Source organism: Cydia pomonella, chromosome 22, assembly GCF_033807575.1.
Source record: "Cydia pomonella isolate Wapato2018A chromosome 22, ilCydPomo1, whole genome shotgun sequence".
Classification (NCBI taxonomy): Eukaryota; Metazoa; Arthropoda; class Insecta; order Lepidoptera; family Tortricidae; genus Cydia; species Cydia pomonella.
Window position 1 is genome coordinate 7,662,838 of NC_084724.1, and position 24,596 is coordinate 7,687,433.

Here is a 24,596-nt window from a genome sequence, read left to right on the forward strand (position 1 = left end):
CCTCTTTTGTAGAAAAAGATAACGAAAATTTACGAAATAAAAAGTCTTCGTTTCGTGATGTAGCTATAGCTAAGCCTAAGGTCAAGCAAGTAGATTCTGAAGGTTTCGAACTAGTAACGAAAGGTACAAAAAAGCCAAAACAATCCGTCAAAATGGTTAAAAATAGGTGGGGCAGCGGTGAAACCAGCGAAATGCTTCAAGCAGCGCCGAGTACAACTACACTGTACATCTCGCGTACGGAAAAAAACATTACGACGGAAAAAATTACAGAATACATCAATAGTAAAGGAGAAGCAGCTATAAAAGTTGAATACATCAAGCCATACCGGGAGACGACATTTAACACATTTTTAGTGACAATCGAAACTGACCGTTTGGAGACATTTTTAAGTAACGGCTTTTGGCCAAGAGGAATAGTGTACAGAAAATACATTTATAAAAGACCCAAACGTCACAATAACGCAGTAACAAACACATAGTCGTATATATAATAAATAATGGCCACTACAAAAACACGGCTCTTATCATTTAATTGTAAGGGCTTCAAACGTTCGCTACCTAATGTGCAGGAGTTAAGTAAAGAAAATGACATAATCGCGCTTCAAGAATTATGGATTCTGCCTGATGACCTTGATTTTTTGAGCCAGATTAACAAGGACTTTGGCTACCATGGAATATCAGCAATAGATACATCTGTCGGGCCGCTGAAGGGTAGGCCGTATGGAGGAGTTGCTGTATTGTGGAGAAAAAGTTTGTTTACTAAGGTTGTGATACCCCACATCTATAGGTATGATGAAAAAAAAAAATTTTTTTAATTTCTTGACGTATTAAAAAAAAACTACTTACTAGATCTCGTTCAAACCAATTTTCGGTGGAAGTTTACATGGCAATGTATATCATATATTTTTTTTAGATTTTTCATTCTGTTATTTTAGAAGTTACGGGGGGGGGGGGACACATTTTACCACTTTGGAAGTGTCTCTCGCGCAAACTATTCATTTTAGAAAAAAATGATATTAGAAACCTCAATATCATTTTTGAAGACCTATCCATAGATACCCCACACGTATGGGTTTGATGAAAAAAGATTTTTTGAGTTTCAGTTCTAAGTATGGGGAACCCCCAAAATTTATTGTTTTTTTTTCTATTTTTGTGTGAAAATCTTAATGCGGTTCATGGAATACATCCACTTACTAAGTTTGAACAGTACAGCTCTTATAGTTTCGGAAAAAAGTGGCTGTGACAGAATCGGACAGACAGACGGACATGACGAATCTATAAGGGTTCCGTTTTTTGCCATTTGGCTACGGAACCCTAAAAACCTCCACTTGATCGGGTTTTTGCCCTGTTATCGTAGCCTGTTTTGTATTTAGTTCAACGAAACTCGTTATTCAATTTGTATTTGTACTTACACTTAGGAGCAAAACTGTCTCAATAGTAGCATATTAGTAGAATGTGGAGAAGTTGATGTCGATCAAGGGGAGGGGCACATGATTAATACATAACAGTACTCTTTGAAATTTTCTACAAATCCGCCTAACATATGATGTACTTGGCATTTACGGTTATTTTGTAATTTCGAATCGAATAGTAGAAAAGAACACATTTTTATTTTATCCAATATTTCTAGTTCCTCCTATGAAAACTCCAAATTATAAAGATATTCATATTACTAGGTAACCAGGTACCAGAAAAACTAATCTTCTTCCTCCTCGCGTTTTCCCGGCATTTTGCCACGGCTCATGGGAGCCTGGGGTCCGCTTGACAACTCATCCCAAGATTTGGCGTAGGCACTGGTTTCTACGAAAGCGACTGCCATCTGACCTTCCAACCCAGAGGGTAAACTAGGCCTTGTTGGGATTAGTCCTCCTTGCTCCTTGCTCCTAGTGCTCCTTGAAATTTTCTACAAATCTGCCTAACATATGATGTACTTGGCATTTACGGTTATTTTGTAATTTCGAATCGAAAAATAGAAAAGAACACATTTTTATTTTATCCAATATTTCTAGTTCCTCCTATGAAAACTCCAAATTATAAAGATATTCATTTAATTACTAGGTAACCAGGTACCAGAAAAACTAATCTTCTTCTTCCTCGCGTTTTCCCGGCATTTTGCCACGGCTCATGGGAGCCTGGGGTCCGCTTGACAACTCATCCCAAGATTTGGCGTAGGCACTGGTTTCTACGAAAGCGACTGCCGTCTGACTTCCAACCCAGAGGGTAAACTAGGCCTTGTTGGGATTAGTCCGGTTTCCTCACGATGTTTTCCTTCACCGAAAAGCGACTGGTAAATATCAAATGATATTTCGTACATAAGTTCCGAAAAACTCATTGGTACGAGCCGGGGTTTGAACCCGCGACCTTCGGATTTGCTAGTCGCACGCTCTTACCGCTAGGCCACCAGCGCTTCCATAGAGAAAAACTAATAATATAAAATAAATAAAATATTTTTATTGGCAAAAAGCAAGTACAGATATGTTAACGGCACCAATGTCCTTTGGACATTTAAGAGAAAATTTGGAATATTTTTGATATTTCACCGACATCTGTAAAATTTCTACCGCTTTATGCTTTAAAAGTTGAATGTCCGATTCATCCTTTATGTTTTCTATGTATTTAATGATAGCTACTTGAATTTGTTTCAATATTATTAACCAATAAAACTATGGTTTTTTGCTCCAGTTATGGGATGGTACGGCGCCATTAATTTTCAAACTAACAAATATCAAAGAAAAATTAAACTTAAGCAGCTCTTTGGCTCCTGTTTATAGTAAAATGTTACCAGCGATTAAAAACTGATGGTAAATACTTGTTTTACAGGACTTGTCTGTACCATTGTTCCATTATAGGGGTGTTTACTATAGGTGTCGAAATCCCTCACTTCCGAGCTTAGTAAAAACCTCTGTGATACAGAAGTCAGTGTCCTCTCCCAGATATCCCCTATGTAAAAAACAATTAAGCTCCCATCTCTCCTTTTGACATAGCTAGGTACCGAAAAATACACACATACACAGTACACAGTATTAAGCAGAAACATCTGCAAACGATGCTATTAAGCTTAGAACCCAATGACTACCCGACACAGTGAATTTTTCCACTATATTTTATAAGTACAGCCTAATTTTCTGAATCAATTGAATAATTCGCTATTCTACATGTCAGCGGCTGATCGTAAGATCAGACATATCGGGATATTCCTAAGCATATCGTGAAACGTGAAAATCTTTGTCCCGTTCCCGGAGCCACGCTACACGGGTCTCCTATTTCTGGACAGTTTACCCTTCGCTCATCTAAAGGAACCTAACGAACCTATCCTACCTATCTATTGGTTTGTTGTTACTACCGTTAAAACAAACAGGAACATTACGATCTGCCTGATCTTACGATCAGTCGCCGGCAGGTACAATTTTAAGAATGATTTGCTGAACCTATACCCGCATAAAGGGGTATAATTCCCTTTCCTAAACTACTAATGTGTAATGAATGCAGGGGCCTATTTCTCGAACGGTATTAGTCTAATATTATTAGTGTGTTGCCATGGTAACCCATACGTCTTGACAGGTTCGTAGACTAATAATATTAGTCTAATACCGTTCGAAAAATGGACCCTTGGCCGTTATTTATTATTTGTGTACCCAGTTGGTTTATTATAACAACCAGAAAAATGTTTTCATTTGTTGAAACAACTGTCACAAATGAATGTTTGATTAAGAATATGTTTCTTATGAATATTCGTAATTATTATACTATTTCTTATTTAAGGGAAGGTTAGGCCAGGAAGCTTATTTGTGGTATTCTCGATTCAATCTTTTGTGTAACTTTCACTAAGATGTAATTTTGAGATTGTCTCAGACTGACTGACAGACGAACATGGCGAATTTTTTTGGGTTCCGTGATTATCTACAGAACCGTAATTAACGAGTTGGATATTTTGTAAATATTATTTGGGTAAACATAATCCACACCGGTCCGATCTTGATCTTAATTAATCAAAAAACTTTTGATGTCATACATATTTACACAAAAACTCAAGCTGTAGGTATATATATTATTTTCCCAATAATTTGTAGGACTATTTGAGGGCCGTATTTATAAAAGTTAGGTCTTATGTTGTATTTTTATTTATTTTTTCCCTACCCCCTATATTACTAGATGCTCTAAAAGACGGTAGACATTAAGCCAAAAAAATAATAATAAAACTTACAAATAACAGCCATCAAGTACTGATTAAACCTTGATCCATATTTCCAAGCGAAAAACCTCCGCACTATGAACATTTTAATTTTTTAATGTTTTTTTTTTATCGAAGACCGCGGAGGTGCGTGCGGTCTGGCTGAATAACACAAACTATTGGAAGATACTCAACGCATTCGGCAGTCGATGCGAATTTGTTTACGACCTATAGGAGCGAGTTTACACTAACCGTAACCGTCTCTCAGATAGCGTTTGTCTATGTATACTTAGACATAATGCTGACTGGGAAATAGTTAAGAGGAACGTCACGTGACCGCTTATCCATAAATGTACTCCCCATTTTCCTCTACTGATAATAGGTAACATTATAGAAAATATTTTTATACATGTATATTAACTACATGTATGCCCCTTCGTTTGATTAGTTTTTCACTCCTAATTCTTTTTTTAAATTCAAAAAAATAAAAAATCGAACGAACATTATAGTATAGCTATGGTTAATATACAATAAATTGTGTAGGTAATAAGTAGTTGTTGTTTAACCGCTGCGAGAGTTTCAAGGGTTAAACGAATTTTGCCACCGCGTGAAACACAAAAAAAATTCCCACACACACAAAACATCAAACCGAAACAAATCCAATTAATCGTTAGCGCATATAAAAGGGATAATATTTTTATTTTTATTAAGGAAATATATTCATCCCTTTCTTTTGTGTGCTAGTACTAGCGTAAGGCAAAGATAGTATGATCCTTTCTGTCCATGTTTGAACTTTGAATTGAAATGACATAGTCCTAGGCCAAACTAACGCACACACGCCTACATCAAACTAGACGCCGCGCGCCGCATTATAGGACTACTGTCAACAGGGGGCCTACCGCGAACGCCGAAATTCGCAAATTGCGGTGATCCTTCTCTTTTACTATCACAAAGACCTAATTAGAGTGACAGAGAAAAATGCCCGCAATTGACGAACTTCGATTTTCGCGGTTATAGCCCTTGAGTGCAGAGGGCCTACCGCGAACCACGTTCGACGTGTAGCGTCTTTGTCGCACTTGTAAATTCGTGCGTAAGTGTGACAGGGAGGCAACATGTCAAACGTGGTTCGCGGTAGGCCCTTAGGCGTATCGGAGCTGCAGATCGAAACGTGTTTTCGTGTTGTCGCGATCCATTTTTTCAAGGCTGGACTTATTTACATAAAATTGTACGTAATAGTCTGTGTTTATTGATACCTATATTATACTCTGGCAATCCAGAGGGCTTACCGCGAACCACGTTCGACGTGTTGCCTCCCTGTCATACTTACGTACAAATTTACAAGTGCGACAGAGAGGCAACACGTCGAACGTGGTTCGCGGTATGTCCTCAGCTTTGTCAATAAAAAAGGAATTACATACCACCCTCGTATCCAAAATTTCACTTACCCCCCTCGTTGCACAATGTACTATTGTATCCGGCTACGGTAACGAAAAAGGTGGGTTATGATTCCCTAAAAATTGTAAAAATGAACTATAACGCACAGGGGGCCTACCGCGAAAACCGAAATTCGCAAATTGCGGGGATCTTTCTCTTTTACTCTTAGTAAGATATAATTAGAGTGACAGAGAAAAATGCCCGCAATTGACGAACTTCGATTTTCGCGGTTATAGCCCTGATTTCAAAGAATAAAGCTAACCTTTCATATTAATGGAAGATTAATTATTTAATAGGTAACGAAAATTATCGTTTGTAAAAAATGATGATATACATTTTACCATCATGGACATCGGTATATGCTTATTGAAGGGACGTTTTTTGAGAGGGTAAAACAAACTTCGCCTGCCTTAGCAATACAGACTTTTACATCGCCCTCGCAAGAAGAAAACGAACTTACACATTACTTACACATTTGAATCTTAACTAAAGTTATTAAATAAAGTTATATTCATTCAATAATCAACGCGCGAATTGCAAAAGGAGAAAACGACCAATGACATTGGAACACTTGACGGAACTTTCAAATATAAACAAATTTTAATTATTTATGCATTTTAATATACTTAGTAAGTAATTATGTACATTATTTTATTATTATAAGCTACATATTTACTACAATGAATGAGCATATCTATTACAATTATTTTAATAAAAAAACATTAGACGTAGGTATTTGTTTTTTTTTTTACAGAGTCAGACAGTATTACAGTACTCTAGTTTTCGAACGTACACTAAACATCCGATTAGACATTTTTATTTCATTTGACATTGACACTTTTTGTATGACGTGTGTATTGTAAACATTGAAAAAATACGAAAACTTTCAATTGAAATTCCTGCTAATATTCATTAATCGTGAAAGCACAATGGATAAGCCGCTGTACGATAATTCTACTATGTTAAAAGCAGTAATACTTATAGGGGGACCGCAGAAAGGTAAATCTGTTTTATCACTTATCACCGGCTAGTAGATGATAAGAAGAATGAAACCTTGTATTTTTAGGTTCGTGCAGAGATGTGCGATTTGTGCGAGGGATGTGTTTTTAAGAACCAATAGAGTCACTGCACGCTGAGCGCGGAAAACAGATGAAGTGTTCCTATTGGTTACTATTTGTTCTTAACAAACACAACACTCGCAACACATCCTCACACATATTTGGTCAAACGCAGCCTTCACGATGGTTTTTAACAGTTATCAAAATTATATAAATAAATAAATAAAATATTAAAAACTATTATGACATTCTTACACAGATTGACTAAGTCCCACGATAAGCTGAAGAAGGCTTGTGTTGTGAGTACTCAGACAATGATATATAAATACGTAAATACATAGAAAACAAATATCTGTGCTCATCACACAAATAAATGCCCTTACCGGGATTCAAACCCAGGACCATCGGCTTCATACGTTGGGTCAGTACCCACTAGGCTAGACCGGTCGTCACAACAATACAACACACAACAATAGCTATTACAAAGCATGTAGGAGTGTCAAATCGATCATCCATGACACTGGAGAATTAACTTTATGTTTGATGTTTTTATGATGAAATTATCTTCAAATATCAACACTTACTTAAACTTTTAATAACCTTAGGTATTCTAAAATATTAAGGCCTTTTTTTATAGTATTTTATGCAACAGTTGTATAAGAAGGGTCAAAAAAGGCGAGTGGCGTGAGTTACAATGTGAGCCGGAGCCGAAGGCGTAGGCGAACATTGTAAAGGAATACGCCACGAGAATTTTTTGACCTACTTATACAACGTTGCATACAATATTTTTCCTACGAGTCAACAAAAATAAATCTTAATTTAGGTAAACAAATTACAGCAAAAGTATATAGCCAAGACGCGCGAGCATACCTTGTTACGCGCCCGGCCCGCCCCGGGCCGCGGCCCGCGGCCGGCCGGTCGGCGACACCTCCTCGTAACTCATGAGGCCCTGGTACTTGCTACTTGCTAAATTAATTTTTTGGACAGTTTTTTCTCAATCTCAACTCAAGGCCACCGTAGCCTACGGAGACTAACAAGCAACGCTAAGCGGTCTTCGTAGTCTATGGGTGTTGCTATATTACGGGTGTCACATGCGTGTTTCTGACTTATGAAGTAATTATTTTTACTATGCAACCAAATGAATATTTTGTACGTTGGCAGCAATGCACTTAGTTTAAAACTGTATTCGTTTTGGTTTTGTTAGGTTGGTAGCCATTAATCGCAGTAACATTATAGCTTATAAAAGCACAAGAGCTTTTATGAGGAATAGACAATATAGACTTTTCTTGAAATCTTTTATGTATGTTCTTTTTTTTTTTTGTTAGAATGGCATGTATGTTCTTATATTCGTGTTAATGAATGCATAAATGACAGATAACAGTAGAGGAGTAGGAAAACTATTTTACGTTGCTACACACAGATACAAAAATAGTTTATGTTAAAGATGAGGCACAACTTGTCTGTCCAGGATTTCAAGAAAATCATTAGTTATTATATGAATTAATAAAGTACCTATAGTGAACTATACTTTTATAAACTCCTGTAGTAAAATCTATATTCATGTGATTTGCATGCAAATAATAGTTTTAGAGTTTTTGTTTGAGTTGTTTCTAAGTAATGATAGAATCAGGCATTCATTTGTGGAAATCCATATTAATTAAAATAAAAAATATTACTTTGCTAATCCGCGAAAAGATAATGTGCTAGTCAATCAGTGCTAACCCGTTATACTTACTTGCGTAAGAAACTTGTGAGAACATTAATTGCATGTAAAAATACGCAAGTAAGTATAACGGGTTAGCACTGATTGACTAGCATGTTATCTTTTCGTGGATTAGCAAAGTAATATTTTTTGTTTTAATTGAATTGTTTCTGAAAAGAAAACAAAATAAACGAGATTATGCATCCAATTGTACCTCTTATTTGAGTTTGTGTAAAAATAATGCTAGTTGATATATATTATATTTAAATTAAAATGAATTGGGCAATCATCCATTACTAAACCCTAAGGTATAACTTCTCTTTTCAATTTCTCCTCCAGTGGTGGACATAATCGTTAGGTGGCTTAACAGGCGATAAAACTCACCAATTAAAAAAATAACCTTCATTTAGAAGTAACGTGTTTCATTATGGCTATGAACTTGTGGTGGTAATATGTGAGTTTTGCTTGTCACCTGACGATATGCCTTGTTCATGGATTTTCATGTAATTCTGAATGTGGTTCCACATCAACCAATAACAATTCATAACTGTTCAATTTCAGGGACCCGCTTCCGGCCTCTATCTCTTGACACTCCAAAGCCTCTATTCCCAATAGCCGGAGTACCGTTGATTCAGCATCACATTGCTGCCTGTGTCAAGCTACCTCAAGTCCGGGAGATCCTCATCATTGGCTCTTACACGGCTGCAACTATGGCACAGTTTGTTGGTGACATGCATAGAGAATATTCTGTTGCTATTAGGTCAGTTTCCAATAAAAATACTGCTTTATCTAATCTAAATATAAGTTGTGTTGCCAATGCTGGATCTATTGATTGACAAAACAAACAGCTCTTGTAGTTATCAGGAAATTTAAAACCGCACAAATAAAATTTATTTTTTTCGGTTTTACCATAACATTTATTTATTTATACATTAAGGGTACAAATCTCGGGCAGCGCAGGTGTAAAAGGGTGTAAGTTCCAGTAACACTTATAAAATAATATATTTTTTTTTATTCAGTAGCTTAAAACTTATATCCTTTTATATCTAAGCTGCGCGAGACATGTACCCTTTTTCACTAGGACCACAGGTTGTCGATGTAGATGTAGTGCAGGGACACCCAGCTGTTAGCTCGCTCCTTGCGTTCATTCAGCCCAATTCCCTGGAGTTGGAGCTGCAGGTTACTGTCCCGGCGGCATTTCTACTCTCTTCTCCTCGTTTTACTGCAGAACAGAAGGACATCTTTAAGTTCAACATCCTTTAGTTCACTCTCTTTTAATGTATCACTACCGAATGTATTATATTGGCATATAAAATACATTATACTAGTAAGTGTAAGCTGCTCTCGGGAGGCGTCTTTACTTACGCCCATTATCTTCAGATGTCTATTAAGATTATTTATGACCAGTAATAATACCAGTCAGTTGTCTCAGACAGCTCTTACCTAGTTTCAGATACCTGTTTCTCCTATGATCTATACATATAGGCCGGCCACAGGTTACTCTAACAATTTTTTTTTTCCTTTTAGATACCTCCAAGAGTTTACACCACTAGGCACTGGTGGAGGGCTATACCACTTCCGTGACCAGATCCGAGCGGGGAACCCGGCAGCTTTCTTCCTGCTCAATGGGGACGTGTGCGCTGACTTCCCACTTAAACAGCTCTGGGAGTTCCATATGGAGAGGCCTAATTCTCTGGTGAGACAGTTTACTATTCAACACTATTGTTGTGTAAGAGCTAAGATAACCATGGGTACAGTCACGTCTGAATATATCGATACGGACAAAGTGCCAAAAACATGTATACACGACCTTATTGCTCATATACTAAGGTGGTGTATACATATTTTTGGTACTTTGTCCGTATTGATATTTTCAGACGTGACTGTAGTACAATAGTGGTCTGAACATTGTTTCCGTATCCCTTAATAAACTAAAATAACAGTTTCATTGCGCCAGTTTGTGATCAATCCATCCAATCTCATCGTGGCAGTCTTCCGAATTTCTATGCAGAGTCCTTGAATACTTCGGTCATATTGCAAGAAAAGACGGTAGCAACCTCGAAAAGCTCATTTGATCAGCAAAGTAGATGGGAAAAGGCCTGGACGCGGACGCAGTCCAATACGTTGGTCTGATCAGGTCCGCACCGCTCTTGACTCCACAGTTCACATGGCTCTCCACACCGCCAGGGATGGAAACAGATGGAGAAAGATCATAAGATAGAAAGTGATACAAAAGGGAGGTTACGACCCTCAATGTTGAGGAATGCGATGCAAGGAAGATCTATCCAACCTATAATTTTAGAGCAAAATTGATACAAAATTTAATGTCGACTGGCAGTAGACGGTCAGGGCGGCCTCGTACCACATGGAGGTAATCAATTGAGAAGGAGGCTAGCTCAACAGGACTCGGCTGGAAAGAGCTGGCTACTTCCAGCTCCAGCTCAGGATCGCGCCAAATGGAAAATTCTTCTGCAAGCCCTAATGAGCGATAACAGGATTACATCATCATCATCATTATTATAGTACAATTAATCGGAGGATGTTACAATGAACCCCATTCTTATTTCTTAGATTGGTAATTTGAGTCCTGGAGAATGACAGAATAGTTTTTATCATGGAAAAATGGAGGATGATGGAGACAGGAGGTGGCCATAGGAACTCTGTGATAAAACAACGTAACCTAATTGTGTTTGGGGTTTTTAGAATTGTCTCGATGAGTATTAGTTACTTGTGGAAAGAAAAGTACAGTCAGCGATAAAAGCTTGTACCAAAAATGAAATTTTTGCCAAAAACTTATTCAATTAATAAACTGGGGCACAGCAGAAAGTGTTTTTCGTCGAGTTCTTATACGGCTGAACATAAACGAGGCCGTTTAGTACAATGAGGCAGGCAATGTTAATATTTTGTATTCTTTGTTCTAGGTTACAATTATGGGCACAGAAGCGACCCGCCAGCAGTCAATCCACTATGGCTGCATGGTGCGCGAGTCCAGTACAAAAGCAGTAACACATTATGTAGAGAAGCCTGCCTCGTACGTGTCGGCACTGATCAATTGTGGCGTTTACGTTTGCGCGCCGAGGGTGTTTCAAACTATGGCAAAGGCTTTGGAAAGGAAAGAAGCTGACTACTACAGGTTAGTATTTTTAGATGAGGTACATTTTATTTGTTCAGTTACTTGAATTTTACTACTTCTACCACTTGGCTGACGCGATGACCCAAAATGAATCTTGGCCTCCAACACAAGAGCACGCCACTTGCTCCGTCCAGAGCGGATTCGCGCCAGCTTTCGCTAACGCCGCTCACTGAGATCTGCCTCCACTCTATTTTATATTATTCAACGATATTTTGACTAACAGGACGGCGTCCAGTTGGTCGACCCAAGTAAGCCCTTTTGACTGCCCGATCGTCACCCATCCTTCCGAGGTGGCCAAGCCAGCGGAGACGATGAGTTTTGGTCCGGACCCCTTTATTTGGCATAATTATTGAAAGTCATAATGTAATGATAGTCATACTATCATTAGTCATAACTTTGAAACCGTTAACTTTTCAGGAATTTCCTTAGGTTATCCTATAGATAGGTTAGGTTAGGTTTGGTTTACTTTATAGCAATCCTGAAAAGTTACGCGTTTCTGAGAAAAACCAAATTATGGCTAACGAAAATGCGGACAAACAATACATTATGACTTAAAACTTTATGGGAAACAATAGAGACCCGTATTGGTCTCACCTATTATATTCGGCTCGGCTATTAGTTCTTCTATTTCGGCATTCTTTCGAATCCTCCAACTGCCATCGCCTCAGGTCCCATAATCTTCCCTAACACCTGAATTTGAACTTGAATTTTAGAGTTCCGTAAATCAGTACACAGTTTTAATGCCATAATTTCTATGTAAGCACTAACTTTGAATATTACATCTTTTACACTGTATCTTGGTTGACGTGATCTGGTCCTGGCGGAATATCAGTGCCTCTCCGATGGGGTGAACTGTAATACTGAGCCAGAACCTTTTTGTTTTGCTGCGACGCACACAGCATTTTTATATGTATGGAACGGTATATCAGTATATTTTTTCTTCTTACTTTTTTTTGTAAAAAATTGTGTTTCTCTTGTTTGATTTTGTATAATCTGTTTTTTTTAACATTTTATTATTTGTATTTTCTCTGTGTATTGTGGCAAACAAATAAACGGATTATCTATCTATCTATCATTTTATTGTCTTCGTCGGGTCTATGTCGCAAAATAGTACTTTTTGAGACAAAAAGCATGTTGCTTTTACAAGAAATCCACATAATATCTACTTACAATCATGAACCCTGTAAACATTCTTTTTTGGGTAGTTTAGTATGTAATCGGTACTGAAATGATAAAATCGCTTTTGGACGGTTTATAAAATTTGAGGAGTTCCATCGACTTCAGGATCACATCGCTACGCTTGGGGTCATGTGTTTGCATTTTGTATTTCATTTTAAATACAAGTATTTCAAATAAGTCACATCTCTGATTGTTTCAGTGGCAACAACCAAACCACCCCAAACCCTGGTTGCATGTCTTGGGAGCAGGACGTGTTGGCGCCGCTGGCTGGCACTAACACCCTTTATGCTATGCAGGTAATAAATTAATTAAATTAAATTAAATTATCATTTATTTCAGATCTTTACAATCCATAGATTTTGTTAGTTTATCTAAGCTACGTACCTAATAACTAGTGTTAGTATTTACTAATTACAACTAAACTAAACTAAAAAGTAACAAAACAACGTACAGGTCGCCCAGTCACAACTACCAGGCGCCTCCATATTCGACAGTCGCATCTATCGGCTAATACTTTCAGAAAGCTGTTGGGACTGCTTCTCGCTCATTGCATTAAAGATGCTGAACGCTTACGCAAGATGGCATGGAACCCGTCTGTGCGCGCCTCTGCAAACATCGTCGAGGCGCTACAGAACCGTGACAGCCCCATCAGCATTCTGAAATATCTGTAAATTAATAAGAATAATTTACAGGTGTAATAAGTAAAATAGTAAACACCCTTATAATCCCAGTCCCATTAGGGATGGTATAGACAAATACTGTAAAATAAATATTTACCATCAGTTTTTAAACGATGGCAAGATTTTACCATAAACAAGAGCAAAGCTGCTTAAGTTTGATTTTTCATTGATATTCTGTTTGTTTTAAAATTAATGGCGCCATACATCCCATGACTGGAGCAAAAAAGCATAGTTTTAATTTGTTAATAATATTGAAACCAATTTCAGCAGCTTTCATTACATAGAAAACATAAAGGATGAATAGGATTTTCAACTTTTAAGGCATAAAGCCGTAGAATTTTTATAGGTGTCGGTGAAATATAAAAAATACTCCAATTTTTCTCTTAAATGTCCCTTGTTTGGTGCCGTTAACATAATACAGACGAGAGGGGTTGGAAACAAGTCTGCCTTCAGCCTCGTGCGGCAGATTTCTACCGAATGTGGAGTGCCCCTTTCGGCCTGTAAGCCATACTTTCTTTTTTTCATTCGTTTTTACGGTTCCGCACCTCAAAAGGGAAAACGGAACCCTTATAGGAACACTTTGTTGGCCGTCCGTCTGTCTGTGTCTGTCAAGACCCTTTATCTCGGGCACGCATAAAGGTATCTAGCTGAAATTAAAACCATAAAACTCAAGTCTCAGTCTCGAAGCTGTGAAAAAATAAAACAAAATTAAAAAAGGATACGGCCGTTTGTGCCGCAAAAAACGTAATTTCGACACTCAAGGCAATCAAAATTTATATAGGGCACTTCCCGTTGACCTAGAACTATGAAATTTGGCTAGTAATACCGTCTTACTCTACAAGTACGGGGAAAAATTTTAAAAGTATAAAAAAATTTATATATAAAATTTGTACGGAACCCTAGGTGGGCGAGTCCGACTCGCGCTTGTCGGGTTTTTTTAAGTTTATCATACTTCCGGTCTTTCAATTTTTTTTTAATCCAACTTCCTTTATTCGACTCCGAGCTCTTCTTTTAATTTCTTCGCGCAGTTGTACGGGCTACATGGCCATTTTCATATTAACTTGCACAGTAAGTGCACAACTTGTATAGAAAAGTGGATAGTTATGTTAGGGCACTGACTGTATAAGTGGCGCAAAATTGCATGGCCACTTTATGAATGTATTTCGTTTTACAATTTCTAGTAGACATAAACGCCCGTATTTTGCCACCATACAAGACCATAAAAGTCTACAAGTCTAACAATTTACCTTCTCTGACTTTGACCCTAGAATTTTAAGAACCCTCATGTGGTTTGTGTACGTCCATAACATTTCCATTTGACGTCACTAGCTGTCTAATTAAAAACATTATTTATTTTTACATACTATATCAGTATTTTTATTGACCGAGCGTTAGTCAAGGTCTCCGTTTCAGCTTAGGTAAAAAAAACCTCTAGAGGAGACCATAGGTACGATCCAAACCGAACATACAATGTCCGGATGTTCTCATCTAGAGGTCGCAATTCTCAACCGATTCTTGTGAAATTTTGTGATATTTTTTGTCGATTTTTTTTTGGAAAGTTTTCAAAATGGCGGAGCCACATATGCTCGCGAGGTCTACAGTTCACAGAGCCACTAGTTATCTTGGTATCCTACAGTACTTCTCGTCTACTCTAATGCTATCAGTCAGTGTTTCGTTTTATCTATTTATTTATTCATTATTAGCCTAGTATCCCACTGCCGGGCAATGGCTTGACCTCTTCCCTGTCTTCTGCCTTGACCTGTCTCTCACCAGATACTGTCGAAGGCGTCAAGGTCATCTCGCGAACGCCATCGAGGTTTGCCGCGACCTCGGGTTCGATCTTGTGGGACCCAATTGGTGGTTGATTTAGCCCATTAGATCTGGCATACGGCAGACGTGTTCCGCCCAGTCTTCAACTTGGCAACTCAGCCACGTCAGCTATTTGGGTTTTGTTTTGTTTTAGGCTGTTTCATTATAGACTAAATATTGACAATGTCTTAACCCTTTAACACGCATAAAGACATTAGAAATTATGCAAAAGTGTACCCTCTGTCACTTTGAAATAGAATTCAAAATCACTGTGGAAAATGTATTCCCTCCGCCTATAATATTTTTTTACAAGCTTTTATTTAACTTGCCCTGTTAGTGTGGGTCAAATCTTGAAAGCTAAATTTGACCCACTTCCCGATTTCCGATTGAGCTGAAAATTTGCATAGATATGTAAGTCGAGTAACAATGCAATATTATGGCACAATCAAGCTGATCTGATGATGAAGACAGGAGGTGGCCATAGGAACTCTGTGATGCAACAACGCAACCTAATTATGTTTGGGGTTTTTACTGTCTCGATGAGTATTAGTTACCTATGGTAAGAAAAGTACAGTCAGCGATAAAACTTTTTTTTATACTACGTCGGTGGCAAACAAGCATACGGCCCGCCTGATCGTAAGCAGTCTCCGTAGCCTATGTGGGAGAATCAACTTTTTAGCGTCACTCGTTGCCATGGTTACGATTAGTTGTCCAGGGGACAAAAGTTCATTGAAATACTGATTTTATGGTACTTAAATGTATTAAACTTGCGTTTTTGTGGTCGTTATAACCAATGTCCATAATGGGCCCCCTACTAAGCATGTTAATAGTATGGCATACAACGTCTCTTCAAACAAACTGTGCCACTGTTGTCCCTTGGACAACGGGACAGGATAACAAAACAAAAAAAGTTGATTCACCCATGTACGTCTGGAACTCCAGAGGAGTTACATGCGCATGGCCGACCCTAACCCCCTCGCCCCCTCATTGAGCTCTGGCTACCTTACTCACCGGCAGGAACACAACACTATGAGTAGGGAATTATTTGGCTGCTGTTTTCTGTAAGGTGGACCTTGTATCAAAAATGAAATATTTACCTAAAACTTATTAACTTTTCAGATAACCAACTGGTGGTCACAAGTAAAAACTCCGGGCTCTGCCATATACGCCAACCGGCACTATCTAGAACTCCATAGAAAACAAAGTGACACACACAACAACAACATACTGCCGGATGTGTTTGTGCATCCCACTGCATGCGTTGACGACTCCGCTGTGGTAAGACTTGAAACACTCACTTGGCTCTGAATAACAGTTTATCCCTCGCTACACTCTGAATGAAGATTCGGAGACTGCAGTACTGCAGGTCATGTATTGCGAAATGACAAATACCATGCGGTATTTCTGGACCGATGCAACCTTCAAACCTTCAAGAAAAGAGCGTACTCCCTTATTAAATTCCGGCAACGCACTTAAAACTCCTCTGGTGTTGCGGGTGTCCATGGGCGGCGGTAATCGCTTACCATCAGGTGATCCGTCTGCTCATTTGCCTACTTTATAAAAAAACCACCAACTCCAGCTGATAATACAGGGGAAAATCCAGGGCAAATGAAAACGTAGAAGTAGACGTACCTCATGGCTCAAAACCTCAGGTGCTGGTTCGACATGAACACCAGATCGCTGTTTCAAGCTGTAGTATCAAACGTAAAAATAGCCCTAATGATAGCCACCTCCGGCAGGAGACGGCACCATAAGAAGAAGACACTCTAAATTCTACCATGCATTTCTCCGCTAACTTTCTTTTCTCTGAGCCTGGGGTCCGCCTGGCAACCGTCACCTTCAACTTCAACATTTGTACTTGGCGTAAAAACGTTTAGTTTCGGTTTCGTTCGTAAAACCGATACTTTTAGACAGGTTTTTAGAAGAACATTTCCATAAAGTTCTTGTCAGCTTAACCGGTTTCGAACAATAAAAACCGGTTTCTTTCTATGTCCGTGTCTTTGTTTACGCTGCACACCATCAGCCCGGACGTCTATCTAGTCGTTCGTCGAATAAACCGGTTTATTTAGGTTACCATAAAGTTCTTAAAACGGTCGCGTTATTATGAAAATTCGGAGTAAAACCAATATAAACCGATAATTACCGCTATTTTTAAAACCGGTTACTAGCATGTCTTCTTTGATTTGATAACCGTTTATCAATAATGCCAAAAGAGTCAAATGAGAAGGAAACGGGCGATAAAAGTAGAATTTATTCCACAATATTCTTAACAAGCATTCTTTATTTACAATAACAATATACATAATGGATATATATAGAGGTTTACTAGATATAACTAGCTTATATCTAAAATAGGCCCTTGAGGCATTGTACCAAGGACGCTGGCGGCATTTCCTCGTTGTATCGCAATACTGATACGTTATACGAGGAAGCCGCCAGCGGTCACCAGTTACGTGAACCAGACCTCTCGCGATTTCTCCAAAAAACTTGTGCGCGCTGGGACCCCATGGAACTAGAGTTTCAACGCCGAATGGTACAAAATGGTGCTCTCTACCGAGGCTCTTATATTTAAATATTACGTTTCAAAATGTCGGCGCTTTCCGCCGAAATTTTCTTAACTAGGTTCAAATTTTTCGTATCACAGATCGGACCGAATGTCTCCATCGGCGCCGGGTGTACCATAAAAGCGGGTGTAAGGATAAAGGAGTCCATTATACTGAACAATGCCACCATCAGCGAACATTCGCTCGTCATGTACTCTGTGGGTAAGTTTTACTTAAGGTAAGGTGTGGTGAAGGTCTTTCATTAGAGCCAGTATTCTTTAGATGAATTTGTATGATCATGCGTTCACTACATCAACTCCGTATAGCATTAAGGTCTTCGCACACTATACCAATTCCACACCAACTCAACTCACTTTTGGTTCACCTTAGTGGACGACGAGTGGACGACGCGTAGACCACCCGACAGTTACCTAAATTTTAAACATTATACTATAGGACATACAAGATAGGCTTTAATTTCAATATTTAATTTTGAGTCGAGTGGCTGTTGAGTTGTAACAATGTGCTAAGCCTCGCTCGTGACGTGTCCACGCGTGGACTACGAGTGGACCACTCGATGATAGCTCGCTTCTCGAATGCCTGCCTCGCGTGAACCGCGCGATGACAGCCTACAAATACCGAAAATTCGTTGACCACGCGTGGTCCACTCGCTGACCACGTGGCGTCCACCCGAGGACCGCCTGTCAACAACGATTGGCCGCCGAGCGACGAGGCGATGGTCGGCTGCTGGTGGCTCTAATGAGCTGTGACCTTTATGGTGCTCCCACATATTGGCTGTTATAAAATGTTATACACCATCGTGTGACAGGGACAATATTATACTATTGATAGTGTTTTATTATGTTCTCCCTACCAGACAATGTTACCTGACATAACAGCTAATGTGGGAGCACCATTACTCTCTTTTACTGTCTATAAGATCTTGAAGGTACTGCGCGGTTGCGCATTGCTGTTCTACGTGCAATACAACGATTTTCTATTATATTTTTATACATATCATAGGGACTTTCTTACACCAATTGACTTAGTCCAACGGTAAGCTCAAGAAGGCTTGTGTTGTGGGTACTCAGACAACGATGGTAGGAACAAATATCTATGCTCATCACATAAATAAATGCCCTTACCGGGAATCAAACCCATGACCATCGTTTTCATAGGCAAACCGCCAGCCTTATTAGTTATTAGTACCTGGGCGACCGAGCTTTGCTCGGTTATAACTATTTATTGTAATATGGTGGTCTATAGGTGATAATCTTAACTACATTTTTTTACTAAATTAAACTTGTCTAAAACAATAAAAATTAAAAAAAAATATATATAAACTTAACCATATATAAAAAAAGTAAGTCACCGGGCGAGATTCGAACCCGTAACACTCGTTTCTAGCCGTCCGCGTCTTAAACCGCTGGACCAGACGGACAGTGGCCGGCAACACGAAATTAGCGACCATATTCTGCGTCGAAAGAAAAACGCATGAAAACTCGAAAACACGCGTTTTCCCAAACATAAGACTAATCTAGATAGATTGTATACCCCCAAAAACCCCCATATACCAAATTTCAGCGAAATCGTTAGAGCCGTTTCCGAGATCACAGAAATATATATACATATATATATACAAGAATTGCTCGTTTAAAGGTATAAGATTAACTATCTTTTATATACAGTGGGTCAAAACGCAAGTGTTGGCGAGTGGTCCCGGATAGAAGGGACCCCCTCAGACCCGGACCCCAACAAGCCATTCGCCAAGATGGAGAACCAGGCTCTCTTCAACGCGGACGGGCGGCTCAACCCCTCCATCACTATCTTAGGTAAGTATTCCAAAAAAACCGGATAAAAGGGACCCCCTCGGACCCGGGCCCCAACCAGCCATTCGCCAAGATGGAGAACCAGGCTCTCTTCAACGCGGACGGACGGCTCAACTCCTCCATCACTATCTTAGGTAAGTGTTCAAAAACCCGGATAGAAGGGACCCTTTCGGACCCGGACCCCAACAAGCCATTCGCCAAGATGGAGAACCAGGCTCTCTTCAACGCGGACGGACGGCTCAACTCCTCCATCACTATCTTAGGTAAGTGTTCAAAACCCCGGATAGAAGGGACCCTTTCGGACCCGGACCCCAACAAGCCATTCGCCAAGGTGGAGAACCAGGCTCTGTTCAACGCGGACGGCGGGTTCAACCCCACCATTACTATTTTAGGTAAGTCCCATGCACATAAAAGACCTCAATAACGTCCCGGTCCCAAGTGGTCAGTCAGTGTCCTTCAGTTTATTTTATTTTATTTGGGACTCATGTTAATTCTAATTATTCATATTTCGTGATAAAAATCAAACTTCATAGGTAATATACGTTCGTTTATCGAGCATGTTTTGACACTCAAAAGAATCCTAATCTCATAACCGGTGTTTGAGTCTTCTCTTGAAAAGTTTGCAGAGGACCTACCGCGAACCACGTTCGACGTGTTGCCTCTCTGTCGCACTTGTGAATTCGTACGTAAGTGTGACAGGGAGGCAACACGTCGAACGTGGTTCGCGGTAGGCCCTCTGATCTCCTAGTATCACGGAATTTGGCATGAAGCAATGCCTTATTCCACAAGTGAGTATTAAATACTTTTTTCTACTCATCGACTGTAATGGTTGAATAAAATTTAGTATACAATAGGGTATTTGACTGTATTTAAAATAAATTCTTTTACATCATGCATGAAATAAAGCACCAGCAGATTAATAGAGAAACTTAGACAGCAGTTATTTTTAGACACAATTTCTATTTTAAAACCCGTATACAACTAATATGATTAGGTGATGCCAGTATTCTATATAAATTCCATGGTAGCAAAATCGTTTTGACAGTTCGATAAAAGAATCTGATTTGACTAGTAGTCAAATACCCTATTGCATATTTTTCATTGATGGACTCCCAACTCAACTATAATATTCATTTCGATACGCCGTAGTCAACTATAAAGGAAATTGACCAATCACGTGCCGCCGCGCTCCCATAGAAAAGACTAAACGGGGGACAGGCGGGCGGGGTTTCGCGTGTTTATGTCTTTTGTACTAAATTTCTACGAGATACTTACCAATGTCATTAATTATGTAGGTTTTATAGTAAAAAACTATTATTTTAGATGACTCGTAGAAAAAGTATTGTATACAATACTGATATACTTACACGATTGTATAAAATACTAATTAGTAGCAGTTACTAATTTATTCCTAATGTGTAAAAAAAATGATATTAAAGTACCACTTGCTTTTCGGTGAAGGAAACATCGTGACGAAAAACCTGTATAAATCCGTAAAGATATTCAAATGTGTATGTCAAGTCCCCAACTCGAAATGCTCTAGCGTGGGGACTATACCTCAAACCCTCTCGCACATGAGAGGGTTGTGCCCAGAAGTAGGACGTATAATAGGCTGAATTATTATTTATTTACTATGTATTTGTTTAGGTGCCAGCGTGGTGGTGCCCGCAGAAACCATCCTTCTGAACACAATAGTGCTGCCCCACAAGCATCTAACTAGAAGCTTTAAGCATGAAATCATCCTGTAAACACACCGGTACATCTGTTAGTACAATCCACAGATCCACAGACCTGCTAGCATGAGTTCCGTCCTCGCGCGCGACTCCATGCATCTAGCGCGACTTCAAGTATAGACTCGCGCGAGAACGCAACTCATACTAGACGGTGAGGTGACAACCAAAACTAGCTAATTACAAAAAAAAAACAATCAAATTTGTTTTATTATTACAATACGTCTTTCGGAATAATCGCTTAATGTAGCCATAGACCGAGACGCGTGGAGGAAAGAGAGGGAAGCCTTTGCCCAGCAGTGGGACACAATAGGCTAGCAAAAAAAAATTGAATAAAGTTTATTATGGCTCAGAACTTGTGGTAGTAATTAGTGAGTTTTGGTTGTCACCTGACGAAATTATCTACTAATTGTTTGTTTGTTACATTGTTTTTATAATAAATAGACCGCAAGCCAGGAACAGATTTCCATGGCCAATATCGGCTGTGTCATAGTAGAAAGACCGTCAGCTGATGCCCTGAAGGCCGTACCGCAGGTCCCACGAGTAGGTTAACCCACACAAAACGGCTTTTGGTAAAGCTCCTCGGAGTGAAACATTAGACGTGTTTTCTATTTCAAACGTGAGTGACCCGTTTTACTATACAGTCAATATTGTATATAAAATTTCAGTATTATATACAAAAAAATTAAACAAATTACAGGGTGAAATTGAGAGTGGGATTAGCAACTGTCAAAGGTTTGGGTCTCTAGCTTTGTCTGTCAGATTTGGCATAAAGGGCCTAGCATCCAGGCAAACTCCAAAAAAAAAACAAGTATTGGACAATATGGGGAATATTATGCGAAACTCTGCGTAGGGGGCGCCACTACCACAATCCATCACAATCTGAGGGTCTACCGTGAAAGAAGAAAATCGAAATTTCGTTATCTAACCTCTCTATCACTCTTGCGTATTCGAGCGATAAAGAGGCAGATAGCTAAATTTTGATTTACGCGGATTTTCCCGGTAGGCCCTATGTAAACAAACGTGAAAACTTGTCAAAACACAGTTTAAGGCATAGTATGTATAAGTTACTCTATGGTTTACGATAGGTGGCGGCAGAACATTGCAGGAATACCCCCTATTCCCAAAACCTATGCTGGCACAATCTGTAAAATCCTGCGACTGACCAGCCCGATTAGAAATCACATTTTTTACTGCACTTCTGATTGATTTATTTGTATACATCTCGCTGGCCAACTTATTGGTAATATAGTTATTTATGTATTGTAGAAAATCCTTTTAAAGGTATAATAGAATAAGACTATAAACTTACAAAGTACTGAAAGATATGAATTTACCTTAACTAGATAGTAAATATAAATGTATCTATCACCTGAAAAAACTTAGGTATTGTATTTAAATAAATTGTTTTTTTTTTTCAAACTTGCAATGAAATGTTGAAAATACTACATATCGGGTGCGATGAGTGAAGATGATATGTAAAGAAATTTCATACAGCTTTACACACCTAGGCCTGTAAGGCAACCTTCTTTTTAGGGTTCCGTACCCAAAGGGTCAAACGGGACCCTATTACTGAGACTTCGCTGTCCGTCCGACCGTCCGTCCGTCCGTCTGTCACCAGGCTGTATCTCAAGAACCGTCATAGCTAGACAGTTGAAATTTTCACAGATGATGTATTTCTGTTTCCGCTATAACAACAAATACTAAAAACAGAATAAAATAAATATTTAAGGGGGCTCCCATACAACAAACATAATTTATTTGCCGTTTTTATAAATTATGGTACGGAACCCTTCGTGCGCGAGTCCGACTCGTGAAATTGCAACACGTTTTGGCATTCAACCATAAAAAAAACTTATAAGCATTTTGTTGGTACGTTACATTCTGCCATTACGCGTTTTTTTTTTGTGTATTTTTATTATTACTTCAGGGTTATCTAAAGGGGGTCGTAAATTAGATGATTTTTGCGCTACGACGCACGGACACAAAAAACATTAAAAAAACCTTAATGGCGTACGTCGTAGCGCAAAATAATCAAATTTTTATTCCCATCAATACTTCACGCACTGAATAACCTATCCCATTAGGACGTGAAACAATCACCATCATCATCATATTATTATTAATATTAAATTGCAAGTTTGAGAAAAGCACTATACAAATCTCGGCGAGAAACAGGGTTGCCGGCCGCGTATCACTATTCGACCTCGCTACGCTCGGCCGTTTATATCTACTTAGTCTGCAACCCTTCGTTTCCCAGCCTCTATAGTAATATTAGTAATGTACTATATCCTAAACTTTTCAACACAGTGTTCATCCATATTATAAACGATAGTCTTTCTCATTTATTTATAACTATTTAAATTTATTTGCACAAAGATATCTCTAAACATAAATAAATAGATAAATTAAGAATATCTAAGTGTACTGTGTAAAATATAAATATTATCTAATTCTTGTAGTAGCTTATTTTCAACTTATAAGTACATAATTAAATATAAACTGTCGTGCATACCTACTAACATTGACGTAATTTTACAGCTTAACTCATGTGTTTTTTAGTTAATCGCGCGACATGTTTCGGAGAGCCTAAGTCTCCTTTTTCATGCCCGCCTACAATGACAGCGCAAGACCTTCCCCAACTGGCTCTCTCAGCGCGCGCGCAGCATGCGACACGGCGCGCAGCAGTACGTGAAGCGCACCCATTTAGTGCTTGGAAAAGGAGACCTAGGCTCTCCGAAGCATGTCGCACGAGTGACTAAAACACTAATAATGTTAACGCCACCAGTCATGGGACATTTAAGAGAATATTTGGAGTATTTTTGATATTCCACCGACACCTGTAGAATTTCTACCGCTTTATGCGTTAAAAGTTGTATGTCCTATTCGTCCTTTATGTTTTCTATATAATATTTAATGAAAGCTGCTGAAGTTGGTTTCAAAAATATTAACATATTAAAACTATGTTTTTGGTCCAGTTAAGGGATGTATGGCGCCATTAATTTTCAAACTCACAAATTTCAATGAAAAATTAAATTTAAGCAGCTCTTTGGCTCTTGTTTATGGTAAAATGTTGCCATCGCTTAAAAACTGAAGGTAAATACTTTTTACAGTACATATGGGGCTACTTTATAGCACTAGTGCGAGAATTAGCATATTATGTTACTGTGTCGAACATTTAAAGGGCCATATGTACTGTAAAACGTTGTACGATACATGTGCGAATAGGTAATTCGCAACTCGTGTCGATTTAAAACACTCCCTTCGGTCGTGTTTTAATTTATCGCCACTCGTTTCGAATTTCCTATTTTTCGCACTTGTATCGTAA

At 38.8% G+C, this 24,596-nt stretch overlaps 2 protein-coding genes across 2 annotated transcripts in view; one reads left to right on the forward strand and one right to left on the reverse strand.

Annotated features, from left to right (window-relative positions):
• Positions 1 to 5,693, reverse strand: part of LOC133530157 (facilitated trehalose transporter Tret1-like) — a 29,104-nt gene extending 23,411 nt beyond the window's left edge. The window contains exon 1 of the mRNA XM_061868014.1: positions 4,205 to 5,693. Within this exon, the coding sequence (XP_061723998.1) occupies positions 4,205 to 4,277 (73 nt within the window). The 5' untranslated portion in view covers positions 4,278 to 5,693. The remainder of the gene's footprint in view (positions 1 to 4,204) is intronic.
• A 612-nt stretch (positions 5,694 to 6,305) lies between these two features.
• Positions 6,306 to 24,154, forward strand: LOC133530161 (mannose-1-phosphate guanyltransferase alpha). The gene is made up of 9 exons (XM_061868018.1): positions 6,306 to 6,604; positions 8,927 to 9,125; positions 9,893 to 10,061; positions 11,287 to 11,498; positions 12,877 to 12,973; positions 16,286 to 16,444; positions 17,811 to 17,931; positions 19,398 to 19,541; positions 21,186 to 24,154. The coding sequence occupies exons 1-9, from the start codon at positions 6,535 to 6,537 to the stop codon at positions 21,284 to 21,286; spliced, it is 1,272 nt and encodes a 423-aa protein (XP_061724002.1). The 5' UTR covers positions 6,306 to 6,534; the 3' UTR covers positions 21,287 to 24,154.
• The last annotated feature ends 442 nt before the right edge of the window (positions 24,155 to 24,596 follow it).